Below are 26,407 nucleotides of genomic sequence, written 5' to 3'. Positions count from 1 at the left end.
ATGTTTAGCTTTTTCTTTAACTTTAAGAAAAAGCTGAAACCAAATATTGAAAACTGACATGGTACATGAAAATGGACTCATGTTTCAGTATGGTTTGATCACATACTGCACAGATGGCACTACCTGTGTGTTTGAAAGTGATGGTTCTCTGCTTCAAAGGGCTTTTGGGAGAACGACTTTCTGTTCAGGGATCACTATTAGTCCAACAACTGGCAATAATCAAATGCAAATCGGCTACATTTTCAGAGAAGTATTCATTTTTATTTCAAAGGTCTCGTACCTGTAATCCTTTTTTGATATGACTTTTTATGACACTTTCTGTGATGTGCACGCTAATAATTAATGTCTATTTTCGTCATCTTTAGGAGCTAAATCCAGTGAAATATCATCCACTTTTCATGTAGACTATTACATGTTTCTCCTAATTTTAGGTTAAGAACCAATGTGCATGTGAGTGAACAGCCTGAGCACCTAAACCCACGATAGTTTCACTACATGTCCTTCCACCACGTAAAGCTCCCCCCACTTCTCTCTTTCTGTTACACACACACACACACACTATAAATACGTCTATATTTAAAGAGCACAGGAAATGCATACAATCACCTCTAAACATGGACCAGGTATTTCTTGGGTTGTAAGACGCATCTTTCATTTCCCAGCTCTTCACTGTATGAGTGTGTCTGCCTTAAGAGGTAAGTGTAACCATATGTCTTTTTAAATACATCAGTTTAATAGAAACAACTAGAAACAATGAATGTCATAGGTCAAACAAACTGATGTTAAAATTGATAGAATGTTTTTGAGTGTATATATCATTTTGACGTGAATTACATTTATCTTTACTCACATCTGTGCTGAGTTTTTATCAAAGTTTTAGATATAGTGTATCTCTGTTCTGCTTTACAAGTAATCATGTAAATATATAATGACTGTTTTTACAATATTTCAGCCTGTTTTGACCTGCTGGTATGTTTGTATATGCATGTATTCACATCTGATTATTTTATGCCAGACATTCATGTCCATGCACCCTGATGTGTATCTGCCCTCTCTGCATTTGCTGTATTAGCGCGGGGAGGGGGGGGCGCAGTGAAGTCACAGACAGAAGACAACTACAAGACTTATCTCTGTTACACAGCTTCTGGCCGAGCCATCCGACTGCTGGTTTATCTGCTCCGACACACACCCTCTCACTGGGGAAGTGTCACTCCGCACCCCTCTCCACCTCCTCATTCCTGCTGACTCCCTGCTCACCCTCTCCTCTCTCGCCTCACCCCTCTCTGGGTGCCAGTAGCTTCTAGTCATGGAGCAGACGACAGTCACAGACCAGTAAGTCTGCATTTGTTTGTTTTTTTTGGGGTCCCTACCAGCACACAGTGTTGTCACCACTGAGCACAATGGAATTACAGCAAACAGCTCACTTATCTTATTCTGCTTTTTTATGCTGCTGTTTTCTCTTCATCTGTTTCTTCTTTTATGTCTCTAGGATACATGGTTATTAATCAGGAACATTTCTTCAATGTATTTTTCCTGCTAAATGTGTACTTGATTTTGCCTTCATTAAAATATGCGGTAATTAAAATGTTGCTGAAGGCCTCAATCACTTGAATGCATGAATAAATGCTGTATCAGTGGTAAGCTTGGGATAATTGTAATTAGGTAATTGTAGTGGTGTGCTGCTAAAATGTCATAGGCCAGCTGAGCACAAAACATGCTGCTCTAGAAAAATAAAATGAATCAAATTTCTGCTTACAGAAAAGCAAAAAAGAAGACTCATCTTCTAATTTGAGACTCTTAAAGCTTTAGTGGGTAACTTTTTATGTTAATGAACATCGGTTACATTCAAGCCGTTGCCAAATGAGTTGCTCCAAAGCTAATTAAGACTATCAGCTCCACTCAACTCTCTGTATTTCTCAGTATGGCTATGTTAAGAAGATTGTGTCGTCTGGTGACTTTCCCGCGCAGAAACTCAAGTGAAGATATTACCTCTTCTGAAGAGTCCTTTTTTTTTTTTTTTTAATCCTCCTTGGCTACTAGCAACTGTGTGAAGTCACATGTAACGTTAAAATTCCTCATGGGGGAGACAGAAACTACGCACTATAGCTTTAATATTAAGCCTGCGTTGAGTATCTGTTGGAGGCTTGACAAGCCGAGGTGAATTTATCTAATCTAAAGACAGATACGTGACAAAATCTAATTTCAGACCGAGGATGTCAGTCACCAAAGCCTCAGCATCAGCGTTTCAAGAGGAGGAAGTAGGGGGCTTCACCACAGGAAATAAAGATGACTTGGGGTCAAACAATGTCACTGCAGCAACAGACCCCGTACTCACACAGCCCGGCCTCGGCGTCACCACGACAACCATTACCACCATCACACAGACGGGAGGAGACTGGAGCACTGGCCTGTTTGACATCTGCAGAGACAAGACTACATGTAACATGAAAACACAAGACAGACATTCTGTATTCTCATAAGCTCAGGGTTCTCACACAGCACTCAGAACTGTATTGTCTCTCTTATCCTTTGTATGATGATTGTACCTCTTAAAAATGAAGAACCAACTAATTTTCATTTATTCTTTAGTCTTGCATCTGACAAAAACATTTAAAAGGGATTTTTGTCTGTCACAAGCAAACGCACATCACTCACCCACACATATTGTGCTTACCCTGTGTTTGCAGGTGTGCTCGGGGCTATGGTGCCGTGCTGTTTGGACCTGTGTTTAGCTCACCAGTATGGTGAGTGCCTGTGCATGCCTCTGCTGCCAGGATCCACTTTTGCCATGCGTGTTGGAATCAGGGAGCGGTACAAGATTCGGGTGAGTGTGTGTGTACTCGAATGCAAAAACATATTTGTCCATAGGAAGTGAAAATTTGTTGTAAGAACGTCCTTGGACACACCAAAAGGTGGACTTTACAAAATGGTTTTAGGGCTCCACCGTAAATTTTTTTATGTGTTCATGACCCTCATGGTTGTGCATGTGTGCTGCTTCTATATGTCTCTGCATGTATGTGTGTGCCTGTCCGCATGTTTATCCACAGGGAAGTGTGTGTGAGGACTGGACCACAGTGTGTTGCTGTTACCCTCTGGCTGTATGTCAGATGATAAGAGAGATGAAGCGGAGGATGAAGACACAGACCTATCATGTGTCCACTGCCCTCGAATGCTCCTGAAGAAACTCAAGACAGTCAATGAGGCCTGGCCTTTTACAATGAGACTTTTGAGGGTCCAACTGAGATTACTGGTGTATGTATACCACAAAGAATTATTACTATAAGGTTTTAAATTCCCCTGGGGATAACAATGAATCAAGCCTGTCCTACAACATTTGAAGAAGACTGGAAAGAACTTCTTTTAAACAGCAAAAAGAATCCGAAAGTTCAAGTCAGTATGAGCTTAAAACTGCCTCTGAGGTTTTAAGATCGTAACTGAAACCTAACCTTTAAATTGCTGTTGGACTTCTATTTAGAGAGGATATTATGAATAAACTTGGTACCAATATTCTGCTTTTCATACAGAGGCGAGAACTCATCAGCTACATTTTGAGTTGGGAGAAAAGCAGGTGGCAAGACACGTTTTTTTTTTTGTTTTCAGTAGCTGTCACTGTCGGTAAACGGCACTAAACATCTGGTACCACTCTGTCAGACATCAGAAAATCTTTCAAAAACCAGCCAACTTTCTTTAATTCCGAATATGTTTCCATGCACACAATTCATTATATCTTAACCCTAAAAAGGCAGTACTCCAACTATTGAAACTGAAGTAGCTTTTTTGACAATTTTATTCAAGATACAGCCATAATTAAAGTCATTAAACCCAGTTGAACACATAGATAGTGTTTAAGTTTTTGATTTATTTGAGGCATAAAATCATCATTGATGTATTACTATAAAAACCGCTGCAGCCACAATGTAATGGAGGTAAATGTTTGTTAATGCTACTCAAAAACAATGAAAATTATAATTCCAAAAACAATGTCCCCTGTGCTCTGGATATTCAATGTAGCTCACTGTCAACAGTTCTCAGGGGCAATTTCTTCATCAGAAAGCAGTCCAAATGAAGTGATAAAAAGTGAATTGGGTGAACCAACCCTTTAGTTTTGTCTCGTATTCCAAATGTCACCAGACAACATATACAGTCTCTCTCAGACATGAAGGGAAGATGAAATGTTGAAACCTAAAACTTTCTAGACCTCGAGGCACAAATTGTGAAACGGGGACATAACTCAACATTAGGCACACTATCTACAAATCAGACTAATAAATCAAATTTTCAGTGTCACATTTCAAACTAAATCCAAGTAAAGCCAGAGAAGCACAGAAAAGTGCTCATTTGGTTTCTTAAGCAAACCTGGATGGTTTTAAGAGTTCTATTTATTTCAGCATGTGCCAGTCTATTTAATATGCAGAACCACTTGTCTGATTACCCAGCAAACAGGCTGCAGCATAGCTTACAGTCCGTCAGTTCAAGTACAGTTTGATGATACTAAACTCCATTTCCATATTGCTGATATTCTTTTATTCTATCCTGTTCCTTAGTTCACCTCAGGCATCCAATCATTTTATTAATCCAGTCCTGATTGCTGTGGTTCCCTGAACCCCAAATGCCAACCAGCGAGAACGGATGTGGAAAATGTTATTTCTACACAAAGCAGATGGGTCCTCAAAGGGCAACTATGTAATTTGTTAACTCTTATGGATGTGGTAGCTGCTTCAGATGAAATGGGGAAAGAGAGAAAATGGGTTTGTCGATGGATGTGAATATACACTATAATCATATTTTACATACTGTACCCTACACTGCACATTCATCTTTTTCATGAAAATACATATATTAAAAACAATTGTGTTATATGTGTGATTATATGTATTTTCTTGCAGAAGATAAATTGCATTGCAATTTTTCACAAGCGTACATCTCATATCTGATTATTTTGTTGTTGGTTTTCAATATAGCAGTCCTCAACCAACAGTGTTACTCAATTGAAGACGAATGAAGTGTCAGAATGACTGATTCCGTATGTGTGATTCATATTCCGTAATAACAAATTATTTCAGATTATAGTCTTTGCAACATACAATCGAACACAGCGGTGTGTGTTCTATTTCTGCCTGTAATTGCTGCTTTGCTGCGATTATACCACTTTGCTTTGAATTACGGGGGATTTCACCTAGCAGTTAATGTCCCACTGTTCCCACTGACATTTTGGATTCACACTCTACACAGAGGACAAACAACAGCCCTTGCTGTGTTCCTATGCACATGAAAAAAAACATTTAGCAATTCATAAATTCCAAGCTGAAAATCATGGTAAAAATAATGTGTTCACATTTTTGTAGACTAAAATATAACCTACTGGCACGGATCAGTAAAACTACCCAGTATAAGCTACAACAGTACAAGATTGTATAGTTGCTTTTACTTGCGTGTTGAAGTAAAAATACTTTTATGCAAGTTTTATGACAGATGTGACATACTGCAAGTTCCAGATGGCCACAGCGGTAATAAGGTCAGTGATATCTTACTTATGGCTGCATTAGGCTTCTGTGTTTCCTGAGCAGCCCTGGATGGATTAATCTTGCTGCAGCTCCACTGCTCTCTGCCTACTGGGGGTTGTTAGTGAGCAGGATCTGCCTCGAGCACCGCTGCCTTCAGGCACTGTGGTAACATCTTTCCCTCCCTATGCGATGACCAAATATTATTGCTTCAGCATCAATAGCTTTAAATTTGGTTGGTGAATTGAAAATCTATCTCTTTTTTTTTTTAAACCGCTCCCAAAGTAGTGGCTGCCATTACAAGGGACATTTAACTATTCTCCCAAACCCCCATAAATGTCTGTTTTTCCATGCCTAAGCGATACAGTACATAATGCATGACTTATGGCCAGTGTCCAAAAAAAAACGTTGTTGTTTCTACTTTTAAAGGGTTCATAAAACATTTTAACTTGGGGTGAACTGACCCTTTAAATGACTTGTGTGGGATTCACTGCTGTTTTATGGAACAAAACCTAAAATATCAAATGAATGAACACTTGTAAACCCCAAACACACTAACACAGTCTGACCTTACGTCATCTCAACCAGATACACCTCCACGCCTGAACCATTAGAGGGCAGTGTTGCCCCAGATCTGGACCCCTGTGGTCTGTTTTCTATTCCAACTGCTGCTCAGTCTTAAGTGCTGATCTGGGGTCAGCGTTGGGATTTCCACAGCAGTAGTAGAGGTCAAGATTTGGAACAGTGAAGCCCATCCTAAGTCAGCAGTCAGACAGGGACCAAAAAACAACTCTGCTGATTTTCTTTCCTGCTGTTTCAGCATGTAGACCACTATCCCCACAGATGCATCAGGTGTAGAGTACAGGCTGTTATCGACAACAGCCCCTCAGGGAGCTGTTTGTGTGGGTGTGGAAATGTGTGTGTGATATATGCAGATGTATCCAGAAAGGCTCTTCCCGTGATTGTGCTCATTGCGAACTGTTACTGGTACAGAGAAACCAGCAGTAAACAGAAATACAAAACATAGCACAGGGTGAAAATAGATCATACCCTCCCGGGGCACACGTGACAAACAACAACCAGATGAAGGTGGAGTGTTTGTGCTTTTTCCAAACTGCACACTGACATTTCTGAAATGTTTTTTAATGCATTTCACTTCTCGCTCTTCCTTCTCTTCTCCTTCATCTCTACCTCCTGCATGTATTCCCTCTCCATCGTCTTTTCCTTCTTGCCTTTCCTCCACCCCCCCCCCTGCCCCCAACCCTCCCTTCCCCTCAATAATCTCACGTCTTCTCCCTTAACCTTGTCTTATTTATTTCTCTTCTTCTTGACTCCTGCTAATGTGTGTGCATTTGTGGAAAAAAAAAGGGAGAAGAGAGGTGTGGAGAGACCTGCTGAGCTGGTGCAGTCGTCCCCCAGGTGATACTTCTATCCAGGACAACAAGCACCACCTGGGGTTTACATAACACACACTTCCTCGCACTACCTCTTCACATCCCTTTCTCTCTGATACTCTTTTTGTATCTTCGTTGCCCTCCCTATGTCTCTGTCTATTTTCCGTTCTGTCTTTCTCTCACACACATCCTCATCATCATAGTGGAGGGAGGTGGAGGGCATTGAGCTGCTGGTTAGCCTGCAGCTAGAAGCCTTGGCAGTTTGTATGGGAGTCTCTGCGCAGTGAGCAAAGTTGTCTTGTTTTGGGTTGTGTGTTTGCGTGTGATGGTGGAAGCTTGGAATTAGTTGGCACCGCTCCACTCCTCAGACTAAGCAGGTGGTTTTTATAGATTTTTCTTCCCGAAGACAGACAGGAGGAGGATTTCATTGTAGGAACGATTGGGCTTCAAAAACCACTGTCATACACAGGGATTATAATACTAGAGATTTGCCTGGTTTTGTAGTTTTTGTTCCTCGGAAGGACTATATTCCTCTCTGCTAAAGAATTTATCCTCAAATTCCTTGGATGACAAGAAAAGGGAGGATCATTTTCTTCACTTGATAAGCTGTGCGTCCTTTGAGGTCATTAAAACGTGACAGTTGCCAGAACTAGAAAACATGGCAGATGGCTTTCTTTTCCTCAAGCAATAATTAAAATAAACAAATATTGGCAATGTTTACAATGTTGTCATGGATCATACACTGATTTATGTGTTTATTTTAGAAAAATGAATGTTCTGAAAACATTAAACCAGTTGATGAGGAATACAGTAACAACAATACATCACTTAGGCCTATATCAATATGTTGCAATTAAGTATTTGTTGCATTTGGACACGTGAAGAATTGATTTGTACATCGTAATGTAGAAACAGTTCTATGTAGAAACACCAAATGTGGCTCCAAAGTTAAGTTTCAATTAGAGGTACGTGTCAAATTCAAAGGAGTTCTGATGTGACCACATTTCTAAGTGAGTTGAAGCATTATGAGAAAATAAAAAGATGTCAAATTATTTATGAGGTTTCTTGGAGGAAAAAAAAATAAGAGTGCAGTCTCAAAAACAATTGAACACATTCAGAAAAACACATTTACAAGCAGGATCAGGACATGCAAGGATAAGAAAAAGATAAAGATAATCTTGAAACTAACCGCTAAAAAATTACTCAGTTTCTCTAACTGGTGCTTAAGGAAATTGGAAATATATAAAAAAACAAAATGCAGACTGCAAGACAATCCAGGGCCTCCTAGCACAACTGTGATTATTAAAAACCTCTGTTAAAAAAAAAAAGAAGATATTCCTCTCTGTTGAATGTCACTCATTCTTGTTAATGCCCCAAAGATGGCAGATGCAAAATCATTTGTTTGCCCTCCTGCATATATTCTTTCAATACTCACAGTTGCGAGAGGTTTAATTTCCCACCATTTCTTTGAGCCCCTGTGGAGTTCCAATACAGAAACCCAAATGCTCACAATACCACTGGCTTTTTAAATATTCCTCTTGCAAAAACATGCATATTTTGATGTGAGCATAGATTATGAAAGGACGATCTTGATTTCTCCTCGCAGGCCTGGAGGACCATATTGCATGATGTCAGTATGAAGCACTAGCCCTAAACAACCATCAGAAAATCTGAGGGGATAAACACTCCCTTTGAAGGTGTCATGATGGCTTCTTTCTTGTGACAATTTCAAAGTGAATGTTTAGGCCAATCGGACTTTTTGGCATTTCACTGTGCAATGAGAAATTTGAATAACAGTCACTTGACACAGTGTCTTGCTGACCCCCAGGGCCTCTGGTCTGTGCCTGGTAGCCCTGTTCAAAAATCCATCCAAGGATGTGAGGCATGAAAACCATGAAAAATAAAAAACGGAAATGTGATCTGATGAGTATTCTTTTTCCCACTCGACACAGCTTCAGCACACTGTCTGCCAGCTGTGATGTATCTGACTGTTCTGCATAATGGCTAAAGAACTTCAAACCATCGTAGGGAACCAGGTAGATGTTTGCATACTGACAATATTCCCACACACACTGCTAAACAATTCAAATATGAAATATGATGAAGAGTGATGTCGGCTGTCCGTCAACAGATGTAAACATAATTTATATTTAAAATCCGTTAACTAGATTTCTTGCTCCTTCAGAGCTCAAAGACCAAGGCTTTTTTGCCCTATGAAGATAGTTGAATATCCCACACACAGATGAGGATTTGTATGACATACTGTAAATCCATGTGGACTGAAGTTGTCCTTGAGGCAAATGCAGGCCCGACTCCTTTCGATCCATTTTGTCTCATACTCATCTTTTTTTAAAGAATAGTTCATTTTGGGAAATAAGTGTATTCGCTCTAAAAGAGAGCCGGAGTTCCTTGGCGAACAGTGGGAGTGACTTCCTGGAGTCTGTGTGTAAAACATCAGCTTATCATTGTACAATTCTATTTATGTATGGTTTAAACTTGTTTCAAGTATTTATGCTAAGCTAAGCTAATCACTTCCTGGCTCACTCTCCATTTTTAACACACAGTGTACCCTCAAAAAGAATTTTTAAAATGTCCCATAATTTTTGCTTGTTTGTACATTTTGTCTACTTTTTGATCCTCCTTATTTCATTGCACATTATACATCATTTATGAATGTAACGTACAAACGTGTAAAGGCATATCATGCATTTATATAAGCTTTAAACTTAACATATTTCAATTTTTTTATAATTGTGCACTGGATTATTTTAGAACCTTTATGTTGCTATCAGAATGAAGTTAATATAAAAGAAGACGCTGCAGTTTTCGCAAATGACTTGTCATAATTATTTTCATATTTGATGTATTTTGCTCATTTGCATAGGAAACAAAACCCAGAACACAGTAATAATCTATTTTATATTTGTACTTCCTGTCTGACTTCATGTCTGCCTACCTGTCAGTCTCACACGCTGCTTATTTATGCTGTGCTACATGTTTATGTACCTTTGGTTTTGCATGGTGAACAAGCATGCTAATATTTAGTCCACATTCTCCATTAGTCACATCTAGTCTAAGTCAATAATTCTATTTCTGTCCGTCATGTTAGGAAACTCCTACAGGCCTTTTTCAATCTGTCAGTCCTGTCACATTAGTTTTCCCTTACTGCATTTTCTATATGCATTTCCATATGATGTGACCTACAGTGGGGCAAAAAAGTATTTAGTCAGCCACCAATTGTGCAAGTTCTCCCACTTAAAAAGATGAGAGAGGCCTGTAATTTTCATCATAGGTACACTTCAACTATGAGAGACAAAATGAGAAAAAAAATCCAGAAAATCACATTGTAGGATTTTTAATGAATTTATTTGCAAATTCCTCTGGAAAATAAGTATTTGGTCACCTACAAACAAGCAAGATTTCTGGCTCTCACAGACCTGTAACTTCTTCTTTAAGAGGCTCCTCTGTCCTGTATTAATGGCACCTGTTTGAACTTTTTATCAGTATAAAAGACACCTGTCCACAACCTCAAACAGTCACATTCCAAACTCCACTATGGCCAAGACCAAAGAGCTGTCAAAGGACACCAGAAACAGAATTGTAGACCTGCACCAGGCTGGGAAGACTGAATCTGCAATAGGTAAGCAGCTTGGTGTGAAGAAATCAACTGTGGGAGAAATTATAAGAAAATGGAAGACATACAAGACCACTAATAATCTCCCTCGATCTGTGGCTCCATGCAAGATCTCACCCCGTGGGGTCAAAATGATCACAAGAACGGTGAGCAAAAATCCCAGAACCACACGGGGGGACCTAGTGAATGACCTGCAGAGAGCTGGGACCAAAGTAACAAAGGATACCATCAGTAACACACTACGCCGCCAGGGACTCAAATCCTGTAGCGCCAGACGTGTCCCCCTGCTTAAGCCAGTACATGTTTGCTAGAGAGCATTTGGATGATCCAGAAGAGGATTGGGAGAATGTCATATGGTCAGATGAAACCAAAATAGAAATTTTTGGTAAAAACTCAACTCGTCGTGTTTGGAGTGAAAGAATGCTGAGTTGCATCCAAAGAACACCATACCTACTGTGAAGCATGGGGGTGGAAACATCATGCTTTGGGGCTGTCTGCAAAGGGACCAGGACGACTGATCCGTGTAAAGGAAAGAATGAATGGGGCCATGTATCGTGAGATTTTGAGTGAAAACCTCCTTCCATCAGCAAGGGCATTGAAGATGAAACGTGGCTGGGTCTTTCAGCATGACAATGATCCCAAACACACCACCCGGGCAACGAAGGAGTGGCTTCGTAAGAAGCATTTCAAGGTCCTGGAGTGGCCTAGCCAGTCTCCAGATCTCAACCCCATAGAAAATCTTTGGAGGGAGTTGAAAGTCTGTGTTGCCCAGCGACAGCCCCAAAACATCACTGCTCTATAGGAGATCTGCATGGAGGAATGGGCCAAAATACCAGCAACAGTGTGTGAAAACCTTGTGAAGACTTACAGAAAACGTTTGACCTCTGTCATTGCCAACAAAGGGTATATAACAAAGTATTGAGATGAACTTTTGTTATTGACCAAATACTTATTTTCCACCATAATTTGCAAATAAATTCATTAAAAATCCTACAATGTGATTTTCTGGATTTTTTTTCTCATTTTGCCTCTCATAGTTGAAGTGTACCTATGATGAAAACTACAGGCCTCTCTCATCTTTTTAAGTGGGAGAACTTGCACAATTGGTGGCTGACTAAATACTTTTTTGCCCCACTGTATATATATATATGTGTGTGTGTGTGTGTGTGTGTGTGTGTGTGTGTGTGTGTGTCATAGCTGACATGAAGGGTTGTTGCAGGCTGGAATGTGTTGCATAATGCTTTTATCTCTACGACACACGCACTTCCACAGTCCTGCCATTGATGTAGGTGTTCTTTCATCTGGCACCCTTAAACGTGTGTGTGTGTGTGTGTGTGTGTGTGTGTGTGTGTGTGTGTGTGTGTGTGTGTGTGTGTGTGTGCGCGCGCGCGCGCAATTACTACATGTCACGAGTATGCAGTGCCTTACTAAGTGTGTGAAAATGTGTAGGTGTGCATTGTGAAGGCAGTTGCAATGGTGTGGAGAGGAAAAGAGAGTCAGTGTGAGAACGACTGATGCAAAGTCTTCTCCATCCTCTATCCCTCTCCACACTTCCTCCCTTGCTCCATTCATCCTCCCCTTCCTTATTCCTCCCATACTAGAAATGTGTAGCATCTTCAGATGTGCTCCAGAGACATTTCTCATCTTAACTACAAACATATCAGCTGCAGAACACGAACGATTAAACTATAAAAGCTAGTCAGCAAACTGACTAATGGCGTTTTTCCATTACGTGGTACCTGCTCAACTTGCCTCGACTCTACTCGCCTTTTTTGGTTTGCCAAAAAAAAGTCCCTGGTACCTGCTAACAGGTACTTTTTTTTTAGTACCACCTCCGTCCAGGTTCCAAGCAAGCTGAGCCAATACCAAAAGGTGACGTGAAAACCTGCAGACTACTGATTGGTCAGAAAGAATCAACACTAATCACTGTGTCATCATTGCTAGTGACAGACGGGGGTGTCCTGAACAAACCCACCATTTTTAAGTAGTTTAGCCAGCGGTGTGTTTTTTTTGCTGCCTCCAGCTTCTTTTGAAACAAAAGTCTTCTGGCTGTGGCAACAGCCACATTCTGTGAGTCAAAACAATACACCTTCGACGTTCTGAGTGTATTTCGCGTTAGGTCACGGCAGTTTCCTGCGGCGTGGCTATGACGACCAACCATGCTCGCCTCAGGCATGAGGCGGTACTAAATCTGCAATGAAAAATGGAGGACGGGGCACCGCGATCGAGTCGAGCCTAGTAGAGTAGAGTCGAGCAGGTACCATGTAATGGAAAAACGCCATTAATGTGTCTATCAAAGAAAGCCTATTCATATCCAAAATATGTGGGGGCATTTTATTTTATATTCTAATATTAGGTTACTTGTGTCACATGAAAAATGTGGCTCTTTAGTCATTTCAAATGGGCCCTTTTGGTGTGATTCTTTCCACAATGTCAGTGTGAACATCCAATAAGGAATAGTTCAGCATTTTGGGAAATATTCAGTCTCTTGCTGAGAGTTAGATGAGGAAATAAATGCTACTCTCAAGCCTGTGGTGGTGATTAGCCTAGCTTAGCATAAAATTATATTTATTAGTAACATAACAAGTAACATTATATTTAGTTTGTTTAATCTGTACACAATCAGAAATATAACAATGACAATTATTTGATTTAGATCTGAAACTATTTCTTGATGAACAGTGAATGCACACCCAGCACTTCTCACATCATGGTGTCAACAAAAGCGGCAGAGACGACTTGTATTTTTGATAAGCTACACTAATTACACTAATATATTATGCTAATAGTCTGTCTCTTTCATCTAAGAAATGGTTTGACAATTTGGGAAATAACGCTTATTCACATTCTGGTAGTTAGATGAGAACATCTCATATTTGTCAATTAAATTTGAAGGACTCACCTCTAAAGCTCACTAATTAACATGTTATACCTAAATTTAAGCTTGTTTTCAGTAAATGTAATATATATTTATTAGTAAAAATAAATCACTAAATACAAAAAATCCTCCTTAAATAACTTTGTTTAATATTGAACTCCAAAATCTCTTATTTCAGCTTATTTTAATATAACATTTAAGAACTGTCCTGGCAACAAGTGGAGTTATGTCACACTTTTACAGCATTTTTTCCTTAGTTTACTTTTAGATGGAATTTGGTGGTTTCAGATTTTATTTTAATTTTTTTTTAAATCAGCATCAGAGAAAGCTTTTCTAACTGAACCTCAACATTTAGCTGTGGTGGTTTCTGCTTGTGGCTCACACTTGTCTGTGTATTTGGGGCATCATTGTTAGCTGGTGCATGACTTCATTTCAAGCCAAATTTAAAGATCTAATTACACATGGCATGTATTGCAAAATAAATGAGAGGAAGTGGAACTAGACAATGGCTATGTTTACATGCACATAATAATCAGATTATGGCCAATAGTCATAAGGCATTACTCCAGTTAGGATGTTTGCATGTGTTCCATCCAGTTTCCATGCTACAGACTGTGATAATTGACTTAGGACACGTCTTGCATATAATGTTAAAATGTCACGGTCTCTCTCTGTTTCTCCCATGATGCCCTAGTGGTTTAAACGTTCACTGTACCGTGTACGGTACACCTTGTGGCTGTGGCGTCACTGTAACGTCCATTCATAAACGTTTTTATAACTTTAAAGCATTAAATCTTCAAAAATATACAGCCATGCGACACACCAATTGAAAGGTTAGACTCTCAGGATTCCATTAAGCCCACACACAAAGCATAAGATGATTTATAGCAGTTACACAACTGCTACAAAGTTAAAGAAAATAAAACAATACAGCGTAAACTGCAGCAGCTGGTGTCTAGAATCGAGAGTGCATTCATACCTTTTTTTCTTGTCCCTTTAGCCACTGTGGGGATTTTTTTGCTTAAATCCCCAAGAGTCCAAGGAAATGGAATATCCAAGCCATTATATCCAAAACGAGCTGTTCCAGCACTTCTAACGCTGCTCGCTTCTCTCCTAGCAACTTGATGTGGGCGTCACTGTATTCTCTGAGATCTAAGGTTTCAATAGACATCTGGTATAAGCCAATCGGTAAAAGTTTGCCTGTGAAACACCAATGAAAAGCTGAAGAGTCCTCTGACGCGATATGAGCCCACGTGAAAACGAGTGACATTTGCTCTGACCAGTTAGATTTAAATGCTATAAGACCCGTCCACATTTTTAGCCAGTGAGCAGACAAGAAGATATATACCACATTTGCCCCCTGAAATTTTAACCCTGTAATGGCTGGAGCTGTGTCAAAGCAAAAACAGGGCCTCCTATAAGCATATCACACCCTGTGCAATGTATAATGACTTATTTCTATATATTTATGTATATAGTTATTTCAAGTATGTGTATGATTGATGTGGGTGTGTTTGTGTATTTGAGAAGTGTTTTATTTTGTAATTTATTGGCTTTTTTCTTTTTTTTCCATTTTCAAATGGAAATCAGAAAAACGCACAGACATATATGTAGAAATAAATTCATATAAAATCCATTTTTGCTTCTGGATTTTTTTCTGTAGTAAGCTGAGACATGTGGCTATGACATTGTGTTGTCTTGTTGTATCTCACTAGATGTGTTTACAGCAGTGTATTTCAATAAATTTACAGATGTATGACTTGGACGGAAATAAAAAAACGTCCATTCTAGCCTCTGTAACTCTGTGGCAGTAAGGCCTAGAATCACTCTGACCCTTGTAACAAAACCTTGAGAGTGTTTCCTTTCCAATGATACCAGGCACATCCCTGAGTGTCAAAGTATATGGGAGTTGTACCACTTTTAATTTGGGTATGTCGTTTAGACCAAAAAAGCTTGAAAATGCAGCCGTTTGTTAAGATGATAACCATGTGGCTACATTCATGAATATTGAGCTGTTCCTTTTTAGCAGTAGCTTCAACATAGTGGGACATGTACAAAGATGTCTTTTTTAGAGAAAGACTATCACTTTTTCAATGGCACATAGCCCCATTGGAAGAACACAGTGTTTGTTTGTGGCATTGAGTGTTCCTAAACAATCACTGTGAACACTGTAAACTGCTCTAGCAAACATATTATTATAACATTGTATTGCATTATATTCCAAATTAATTATTTGCTTAAAAGTACCCTTTATTTATTAACTAATTTAACTACATTCTGAGAATGCTTGTTAATTTTCAAGCACCATATTCAAGCATTGCTTTATATGTGTAATTTCCTAATCACATATTAACACAGTGATGAAACCAGATTCATTGCTTCTTCAAAGATTTAAGAATTACCATGAGATCAAGCTGCAGGCTTCCTGTTCTGTGTTTTTTCAGAATAAGGTCCCTTTTTTATTTCTCAATGCAGGCTTGGAGGACCACTATTGTCAGTGTGGAGCACTAGTCGTAAACATTCAACAGATAACCTGAAGGGATAAACACTCCCTTTAAAGTGCCTATATTATGAAAAAGAAACACATTTTCTGGGATGTTGAGTGTTATTTTGTGTCTCTGGTGCTTCCACACACATACAAACTTGGAGAAAAAAAAACAGCCCTGCTGTTTTGAGTGAGATACGGTTTCTGAATGTATCCTGCCTTCAGTCTCTGGGTGAGCTGGTCAAAATCGGCAGGGCTATCTACGTCATTGGCCGAAACATTTGGTGTGTGCTAACCACTTTAGCTAATACCACATCAGCTAGCTGTTTCTCCAACTTCGGTCAGTACAAGGCAGGATTAGCCGGGAGACTTCTTCTAAACGAGGGCACACTTCCAACTTTGTGTTGAATACCTGCAGACGAGGACATGTAAGTAGTTCTATACAATTTCTTTTATAGATTAGGGTAAACTCGTGTGTGTTGTAGCAGTGTTTTGCCATTGAGAACGAGGTGGCTAACCGCCAGCAGCGTTAGCTTCTAGCTAGTAGCCCAGTACCTAGCTACTGCGCAGTACCTAGCTACTGCGCATGTGTGACTGCCAACAAAGATGGGATAGAAGTGAGATGCCTCACTCTGTAGCTAAAACAGAGAGCTCAACACACAGGGTGAAAGAGGAGCTGCAGCAATGTGCAGTATAACAAACATATGGTGTTTTTTGAAAATTAAACCATGTAAACCTATTCTGGTGCAACCTCAAAATACAATTATGAACCTGAAATGAGCATAATATGGGCGCTTTAAAGGTTTCATAATGAGCTTGTAGCAACTTCAAAGTGAATGTGTAGGTAATTCCTTCAGTTTGCTAGAGGGTCTTTTTGACATGTCACTGTGCAATATGAAATCTTAATAACAGTCACTGTACACAGCATATCTTGCTTATAGTGGCCCCCTGACCCCTTGGGCCTCTTATCTGTGCCTAGTAAGTCTGTTCCATGGATGTGAAGTGTGCAAACCTGAACCCAATGAGTAATGAAAAACAGTTAATGTCTTCTTAGGAGTCATTTCCCACTCAAGACATCTTTAGCACACTATCTGCCAGCTGTGATGTATTTGATAGCTCTGCATAATGGCTAAATAACTTCTTACCTCTGTTATGTTCACCCTCAGTATTGACAGTCAATGTTCATGTGGACCATTCAACCATTGCTTTTATTTGCTGATTTGGGTTTTTTCAATCACATATTCACACAGAGTGATAAAACCAGATTTAATGCTTACCATTAGATCAAGCTGCAGGCTGCCTTTTTCTGTGTTTTTTCAGAATAAGGTCCTTGTTTTTTTGATTTGAATATCCTCTTGGACTATAACTGGAACATTAGTCAATAGGCTTCCATGTCCAAAACAGATACACACACACACACACACACACACACACACACACACACACTCACACACATACACACACACACACACACACACACACACACACACACACACACACACACACACACACACACACACACACACACACACAGATGCAGATACACACATACAACACAAAAAAAGAAGAAATGTGCATGGTGCCAAATGCACTAGATTTCAATAGAATAAACAATCAAAACAGGAAGTAGCTCTATGGAGCTCATTAATACAGACAGACAGACAGACAGACAATTCAAAGACTTCCAACAATACACTAAATGTCAGAAGCCCCTCTTCTGTTACAGGTGTGCGCGTGTATGTCCATGTGTGTGTGCGTCTGAATATTTTCAGAAGTATCCTGTCCGTCTGCACACCATTATAGTAATCTGCTTTATTTTAAAATGTCCTTTGATAATGTTAACCTCTACAGAATCATGCACAGAATTACATTTGAACAGAATGTCTCAAACCAAGGAACCTGTGATTTAATTACATTGCACCTGCCTACTGGCTCAAGCTAAAAACATTCAACTGCTTATCTTTGTGGGGTTGAGTTATCTTCTCACCACTTACATACATTCATAAGCTGATTAATCCTTGAAAATGATAACGTATGGGAGTGTGTGTGTGTGTGTGTGTGTGTGTGTGTGTGTGAGAGAGAGAGTTATATACAAGGGGAGAGAGAGTTGAAAGATGAAAGCTGGTTTCCATCATTCAGCATGATAGCAGGATAGTAGCCCCCACCAGTAAATGGATTACAGTACCTTATCACAGACCTCTCGATGAGTGTGTGTGTGTGTGTGTGCTTTTCACAGTTGTCACTTAGAGATATGACCAGAGAATTATTCAGGTTGGAGGGGTACTGCTCTTGTTCACCTGTCCAACCCAGTGTTCTTTAAAGGAGAATTCCGGCCAATTTTGATGTTAATTTTGATCGCTATAGCTATGTGAGTACTTTCGATAGAAAAAAACCTGACCTGGATCGGTCCTAGCAAACTGGAGTTGCTGCAGCTACGTGTACAAGCGTCCACTGAGCTAAAACGGCAGTTGTTGGGGCAAGTTTTATAGCCACATGAACAGGGCCCTTACGTGACAACAAGATGCGTTTTCAACTCAGACATTGTTTAAATTCACCTACCCTGTCTTGATCCTGCCGGTGGGTAGCTTGGCCTGTTAGCTGCTAGCTGTTAGCTGCTATCTGCCGTCCGTGAGAAATGTGTTCAGCCAGGCTTTTGTGAAAATCATCACGCAGCAGTTCCGTGTATATTTCTCATCCATTTTGTGTGTGATCGATCTGGTGTTGGTGAGTAGGAGGCTTGTCAGTGTCGATCTGGGTGGTAGTTCCCTTAGCCGGGCAAGCAGCCTTCGTCCCCGCCTTCCGCAGCGGACAAAAATCCTCCGAGCGCCCCGTGGTCTGGTGGATGTCCTCCAGAGAACAGATCATGCCTTCGCGGCGAAAAATGTATTTCCCCCTCAAAAATAGGTTATTGAGCACTGTAGCCTGTAGCCAGAAACGCTATTACTGTGCAAGCCACAGACATCATTTATCCCATTTCCATAGTTACATAGTAACTGATATGGTCATAACCACTACAATGCACAACCACAAATATGAACCTCGTGGGGGCAATAGAGGAAAAGTCAGGGGATCACCATAGTCATTAGGAAGTTTAACCCCTGGGGACCCTGAATGTCTGTACATAATTTCATGGTAATCCGTCCAGTACTTTCACCAAAATCTCTGGAGATCCACCTCTCGAAGGATGCTGATAGAGTGGCTAAAAACCTAACAAATACTATCATGGAATTAATTCCCTGGAATAAAGTTCTATTTGAGTCAGCTTTCCAAGACCTTTAATAAAGCTCAGTAGTGCCTTTCAGCATCCTAGGACCATGACCTGGATTATCTTACTTGAAGTGAGTGATGCTGATGAACAAGATGTCCTTTGTCCGTTAGATGTCCGTTAGTTTTAAGTGACCTACTTGCAAATCGAGAGCTATATAGTCACTATTTGACTTTTTTGTGCATGTTGTACATGCTGTGGTTGTGTTTAAGAACAAATATGAACAGAAACATTAAACTTCAGAATTTGGACTGTCTCCCTATAATGGCAAACATTCTAGAAGAGATCTGACTTGTCCTGATTTGACTCACCTCACCATTACGAAAACATTAAAACAAATACTAGATAATGTGTAACTACTGAGGCCCTGATATCCCAGTGTGAAACGTCTAATCAAAACATAGTCTCCAGAATGTGAACAAGTGTGGGAGACTATAAATAAACCAGAACCAAACTGACTGTCTTTCTTCAAACACACAGCCCAGGCTGGGATCGCGCAAGCGTGTCCAATCTAGAGTGCCTTGGCGATGCAAACATCTTTAGAGGATGACATGTCAGTCAAACAAACAGGAAAACAATGTAGCGCGATGAGGCATGGAGGAGACTGACTGGTTCAGGTGTCATTCAGCGCACATAGGACACAAACATATCCAAGACACAGATGCACGCAGTTGGAAATGTGTATATTTGCACCAACAAATGCATTTGCACAAGTGGTGTGCATAACCACATGCAGCAAAATGGACACAAATATTTAAATAATTGTACCCAACTCATCCATGTGTGCCATAACATTCACTCATGCAAATAGTGAAAGGAATGCTGAGAAAAGTAGCCTCTGGAAGGACACAAAATCTGAAGGCGATGGAGAAGAGAGGGTGGGAAAAGGCACAGGGCCAGGTAAAGAGACAAAAAGAAGGAACACTCTTCAAGAGAGAGAAAGAGATTGACTGTGAGAGATTGTTGCCACAATGAGAGAGAGGGAGTGAGGTACACAGTGGCAACAGGGATTGAATTACAAGGTTTTGTTTTGACTCCTACTCGCTGGAAATCCAGCAAACATCAGTGTGTCAGTGACAACAGCACGGTGGGAGCAGTATGTGTGTGTAGTCTGTTTGTGCATATACTGTATGTATGGATGCAGTATATTGTACAGTATGCGTGTGTGCTATTTCAGCATGGACTGAAAGCTCTCATGGTAACATAAAATAAATGACAGGTTCCATCTCCTAGCCAACACCTAGATCAGTCATCCTTTCATTAGTACAGCTAAGAGAGGTGCGAGGATATAGGCGAGAGACAAAGTAAAAGACAGGAAAGCACAGGGGAGACCAAAAGAATAGACAGGCAGAAAGACTGTGATAAAAATACCAAGACAGAAACAGATAGAGACGAAGACAGACAGACAAATATTTATGTAAAAGAGAGATGAGAGGGGAAAGGAAGACGAAGCCACCAACCTGCCCTACATCCTCTTCTCAGAGTTTCATTGACAGTTGAAAAGGGGAGGAAAAGTTGACGTTTCAAAGTAGACATCTGGTGGAACAATGTGTAAGAGAGAATAAGCAGCCGAGGATCAGAAAGAAAAAGGAGAGCACAGAAAACAGAGACTCCGGTGTGAAATTAAATGCAGGAAAAATAGCCATAGTGTGTGGAACTCCTCAGATCTTACACATGGCATACAGTATGAACACTAGGGTATTAGTGTATTTAAAGCATTGGTATGTTCATTTACTCTGCATCCAAGTCATAACAACAGTATCTACACTAAATGGACCTTGTGGTAGGGATTATTTTTTGAGAAGAGACAAACTTTTATGTTTATCTGATCGGTATCTGGGTCATGCTTTTGGGTCCAAGCCTGCATTTACTGAGACATTACTGTAATACATATTAAATTACTACATTCATACTAAAACAACTATAACATTACAACATTAGAAGATACTCACTTGATTTGTCTACCTCAGAAAGTTTAAGCCTCAAATTGTGCATTAGAAAGGGATTTATTCAGTGTGTACTGTTTCAACTGATATATAGGCACCTGATTATTGCTTTAAGACAGACTTGTAAAACATTGTGCTCCATTCTTGTTTTAAGCACCACTTTCACCAGGTGTATTGATGTATAAAATTTGACTTTTATTTTTCACACTCATATTTTATGTAAAACCCATGCCAGTTGCCTCATGATCTACATGTAAACACACACACATTGATATGTCTGACCTTACAAGACCACATTACCTGCAGCACTATGCATGACAAATGTAGCTGAATGAAGAGAATGTGGCACCAAAGGGTTTGCAGTCTATTTTCCACTGGAGACAACCATGCCAGAAATATGGATTTGGCCCTGGTACTGAAAGGCATTTTACACTAATGCTTCCATGAAATGCACTATGCTGTAATTTATTACGAAGACACCACCTTTTCCCCTTACTATGCCATAGTAATAGCAAGCTGAGAGAGATGTCCACAGACGTGAAGAATAAGAAATGCAGGTGAAGAAAGGTCAAGGAATTAGTTAAAGTCGGGAGGAAGAAACGATAAAAGGAAGGTAGAAAAGAAAGTAACAAAGGCAAGATCTTTCCTTGCCACTATTTAACATCTAATGTTTACATTTACATGTGGGTGAGGCAGAGCTAATCTTCAAGTGATGTCACTGAACTTTTTAATGGTAGCAGCAGAATTACAAACTCATTCATTTACAACATTATACACTATCTGAGAGAGGAAGAGTAGCGTTAATGTAACACTAAGAGAGGCTAATTGTATCAGTAATTAAATACAGACATCTGCAAGCTGATGATGGGTACGCCCTGCTTGGATTTTGATATTAACAGCACAGGAAGGTCATTCAAATGAGCATTAACATGTTAAAAGGGGGGGGGGGGGAGGATCAATAATTTCGAAATAGTGCCTTTCAAACTAACTGCCCTTGAGCATCCTTATCTGCTCTCTTTCTGCCTGAACCTGATCACATCCCTGCAGCAGTCTAACCCTGATTAGCCCTTTAAAAGGAAATCTAAGTAGTTATAGCTGCCATGGCTAAAATTAGGCTGCTCTGTAAAAGGACAAGCTAGACAGCAATGTCTTATGGCTGTTTTATGGTTCTGTGGAGGCTCCACGCAGAGCTTTCGCCGTACCCTTCATAAGTGGCCTGATGTTTATACTTGTGCGCTGGTGTGTGCGTCGAGCCGGCATGTGTGTGTGTGTGTAGTAGAGTGAGGTAGAGAGAGACAGTGACGGTGATCAGCTTCGGAGCGAGTACCGACTCTAGAGTCATAGTGAGAGAAACAACGTGTCTCCCCTGTTCTTTCTGACCACGGTGGGAAATCTTTAGCAGGAAAAGTTAACCCTCTCCTTGATTTCATGTTGTTTATGGAGAAGGAGAAGCAGGAAATAAGTTGGGGGAAATGCAACGCTACTAAGCCACGGCCGAGCGACGTGCGTCGCTGCGATGTGTAGTTACATTTTTCGAGAGGTGCACGTCAGGCTACGGCGTAGGGTCCGACGTAGGTTTGTGTCTTCATGTACCTACGTGCGTAGCAACGGCCTATATTTTACACAGAAGTATAAATCAGCCTTAAGTCTTTGTTTCCTGGGTTGTGTGATGACTAAAGCAGTCAGAAATGCACTTTTAACTTTGTTTTGCACTTTGTTTTCTTACAATTACAGCTGCTGTACATTCATTTTATCTGTTATTTTTTTCAGCCAAAAGCCAGAGTACATTAAGTTAGCTATAACATTAGGATAGATAATAATGTGAGTATAAACAAAGTTTATCCCTAGAAACTGATGGTTCCTTTGGTGACATGGCAAGTTGAGGGTGCTATTCATTTCAGCCACCAAGGTCAGGAATATAACAAATTTTTGAATAGAAACTTGTTTGTGGATAATGCCATAATCCATCATCCTTTGTCTCTCTCCTCTCTCTGATGTACAGGACCATATCTTGGGAATAGTATGGATGAAATATGCATCAAGATGTGATCAGAATGTAAAGGTCTTAACAACCAACTGAACCAGTTCTCTCATGGTGCTCGAGACAAACAGACAATACATTTAGGATACTCACAGCAAATATGGTTCTTAAATGGTTCTTCAAAAGTTCTTATTGGTTTCTACAATGAACCATCAACAATGTAAGAACCTCTTTAGTAGTGGTTCTTCTGTTAAGTCATATAGTTCTTCAAAGTATTAAAGGTTCTTCATTCTATTAGAGTTATTTGATGGTGGGTGATTGCATAAATTATGGTATTAAAACACTCATTTGGTTGGCTAACTGATTGAAGAATTATAAATTGGCCAATAAGACATTGCACAGATAACAAATAAATGCCAAAACATTTCCAGCACAGATAATTATTAGGAATTTCGCTAACACTCATGTGTTATGTCACTAATTATGATTTCTAAGAAATTATGATCTTTTTATCTCTTTCTCTCTCTCTCTCTCTCTCTCTCTCCCACTAAAACACACGCACACACACACACACACACACACACACACACACACACACATACAGACAGTAGTTTATGCAGCTAGTTGGATTAATTTGGAGAAGTTGAAAATGGAATCGTTAATGTGGTTTGTAGAGAACATTATTAGCATGAATTAAATAAAAGAAATCTGGCATTTGATCTGCCAACTAATTTGCCATACAATGCATATACCCGTATTTTCCCACCCCATGTGCTCCTTATTGTGCGGTTGCAAAGCTGCATGAACAAGTCTGCTAGGAGCAAAGTTTTAGATGTATCAAGCTATTTAAAAATGTGTCTGTCTTTATGTTAAATAATATAAGGAAGGATTGGAAGCAACCCACACTATAGCAACGCCCTGGAAAGCAGACACAGCCTAATAAATGGGATTGACTAGTGGTACAGTGGTATAAGCCAATCCCTGGAGTGTTAAGCCACTGTTCCACCGGCACATTATAGCCCTAATAGCATATGCTGCTTGAAAGTGATTGGCTACTGTCAGTGGCAATGACAGTAAAATATTTATAGGATAATATATATAGGATAATATTCAGTGTATGCACTCACATGATTGACGAATCATGTCAGTGACCTCTCATTGAAATCTACATCTCAAAGGTAGCAAAAATTTAGGAAAGATAAAGGAAATAAGGAGAGCGGCTGTGAAGCATGCTCATTAAGAAAAAAGGATCCTGAGTGAGGCTGTTTGTGTTTTTGAATGGAGTTGACTTTTTGTGTGCTGTGAACTTTCCTCTGTGGGAGAGAAGTGTGTGTGTGTGTGTGTGTGTGTGTGTGTGTGTGTGTGTGTGTGACAGCGCTGGACCGTTTTGTTTTTTTTGTTGTGTGAGGAAGAGTCATTAGTAGCCTAAGGCAAGGTAGTCTGTTCCTTACAGTTACAATTATAAAAATGCATGAGCCTTTAGGAAGGACTTTGTTTAAAAATCTGTTAAAATGTATGAGTCTCTCTCTCGAGAGAACGTTTTCAAAAATTGTTAAAACACTATGAGCCTCTTTCGGAGGACGTGAAAATAGACTAGTAAAATTAAGAAGCTTCAAATTAGGATCTGTGTTCTATGTTTTTATGCTGGTTTGTTCTATTTGTTCCGTGTTACTGTTGTTTTATAAATGTGGTCTGTTGGGAAAAAATGGAGAGGCAGCTGGTCTGTCTGCTGAGGATCATTAAGTTCTCTATGATTTCTTTGTGATCGCTTAAACTGCTTTGTGATAGTGTATCGCTATTTGCAATATCTGCCGCTTTGAAACCAGTAAGATTAAGAAATTCTATGTTGAAGTGGGCTTGAGTTATTCTTCAGTTATCCTCCTTGGTTGGTTGTGTGCTTGGGAGCTCATCTCACTCTGAGATCACACTGGCGAATGGACTGCGAATGTCTACAATTCTAGGAATGCAAGTTTTCACAGACAGTCTAGGCCACTCCTTGCCTGCACTTGGGTGCAGAGGCAGAGCGGCGAAAAAAGGAAGGGGGAGTTTTTGAGTGCAGCCCAGTAAAATATTCGGTGACTGTTGCTTGACTGTGAATTAAGATCCATTAAATTATAAATAAGAGTTATGTTAACAGATAAATAAGAAAAATGTTATTATAGTGATTAAAAGTGTTCTCGAGTTAAGTTGATTGATTATTTCTTAAGCTTGAAAGTCAACACAGGTATGTTTAAAAAAAAAAGATAGGAAAATATATTGTGATTACTCAAATAGTTAATACCTGTATTTTCAAAAAAAGATATGGTTACATTTTAGTTGATGATATAAATAATTAATCAATATGCAAGATTGAATAAGTTTGTATGAAGCAAGTGTGTTCAACAAGACATTGAATCTTTATTCTTTTATTTATATCCATACGTGAGTACTAAAGAGGCAGTTGGAACTGAGCCTGTGTAGTTCCTGAGGAGGAATTGGTGTAATTGCATAATACAATCCTATAAGAGGTGATGAGAGTTTCCAAGCCTATGTTGATGTAAAAGCCAAATGAGGTGTTCAAACGTTTCAGGTTATGCCGAAACCATTAAAGTAAAAGAAAAAGATAAAAGAAGAATAAAATAGAAAAAAGAAAAGAGAACAATTGAAATAGGGACAATATATATATAAAAAAGGATAACCAGAAATATGGACTAAATATAACATATGTAACTAAGAAAAGAATGCGAGGTAAATTCCACTAATGACTATGAGGGCATATGTGTGAAGGAAGTAAAAATATATATTGGGTATACTATAAGAGTGTGCTGCTGGGGGCAGTAGGTGTCATGAAAGCCACCTGGCTAATCTGAAATGCCCAAAGGATTTGTGTGTATGATAAGATCAGACCATACCTGGTATGGAAGATCAGTGAGATTGAGAATGATGTGTGAATACAAACCACAAAAGCAAACCAGTTCACGTGAGTTTATGGTAGAAATAGGGATCAAATTGGAGATATTAAATTACTTACTTTATTCTCTTAAAGGTATTGCTGAAATTTCAGAAAAAGGAAGAAACAATGTTGAATGAGGATGATTACATTTGGTATCATGTAACTAGTGTTGTCTACCATAGGCACACATAGACATATAGGGCCAGAAGAAGGGCTGAACCTCTCCATATTCTGGCTCCTATTACAAGAACCCCTCTAAGATAAACAATTCCAGGAAGATCATCTGTGCCTGACCTGTTCAATCTCTCTCTCTGAAGGCTACAACATTGACTGGGAAAGGGCAGAGAAAAACGAACTTTCCTTCTCCCAGGGAGTCTTTTGTCACTAGTAG

The 26,407-nt window shown here is 39.6% G+C and overlaps 1 protein-coding gene across 2 annotated transcripts; it reads left to right on the top strand.

Moving 5' to 3' along the window:
- Positions 1–565: 565 nt before the first annotated feature.
- plac8l1 (PLAC8 like 1) lies at positions 566–5,020 on the top strand. 2 transcript variants are annotated; one of them, XM_078266035.1, is made up of 5 exons: positions 566–695; positions 1,142–1,332; positions 2,183–2,439; positions 2,688–2,824; positions 3,048–5,020. In XM_078266035.1, the coding sequence occupies exons 2-5, from the start codon at positions 1,307–1,309 to the stop codon at positions 3,177–3,179; spliced, it is 552 nt and encodes a 183-aa protein (XP_078122161.1). In that variant the 5' UTR covers positions 566–695; positions 1,142–1,306; the 3' UTR covers positions 3,180–5,020. The 2 variants fall into 2 exon arrangements, with proteins under 2 accessions (XP_078122161.1, XP_078122162.1); XM_078266036.1 differs by having other exon boundaries at positions 569–695; positions 2,207–2,439.
- Positions 5,021–26,407: the final 21,387 nt, after the last annotated feature.

The sequence above is a fragment of the Sander vitreus genome, chromosome 13 (genome assembly GCF_031162955.1).
Source record: "Sander vitreus isolate 19-12246 chromosome 13, sanVit1, whole genome shotgun sequence".
Taxonomy (NCBI): Eukaryota; Metazoa; Chordata; class Actinopteri; order Perciformes; family Percidae; genus Sander; species Sander vitreus.
This window is presented reverse-complemented; position numbering and strand designations above follow the sequence as displayed.

Bases quoted from the DNA above. Each gene is read 5' to 3' on its own strand.
- plac8l1 (XM_078266035.1), top strand. From the start codon at position 1,307: ATGGAGCAGACGACAGTCACAGACCA. The intron at 2,440-2,687 runs GTAACATGAAAA...CTGTGTTTGCAG, and splicing joins CTGCAGAGACAAGACTACAT to GTGTGCTCGGGGCTATGGTG. The intron at 2,825-3,047 runs GTGAGTGTGTGT...GTTTATCCACAG, and splicing joins GGGAGCGGTACAAGATTCGG to GGAAGTGTGTGTGAGGACTG.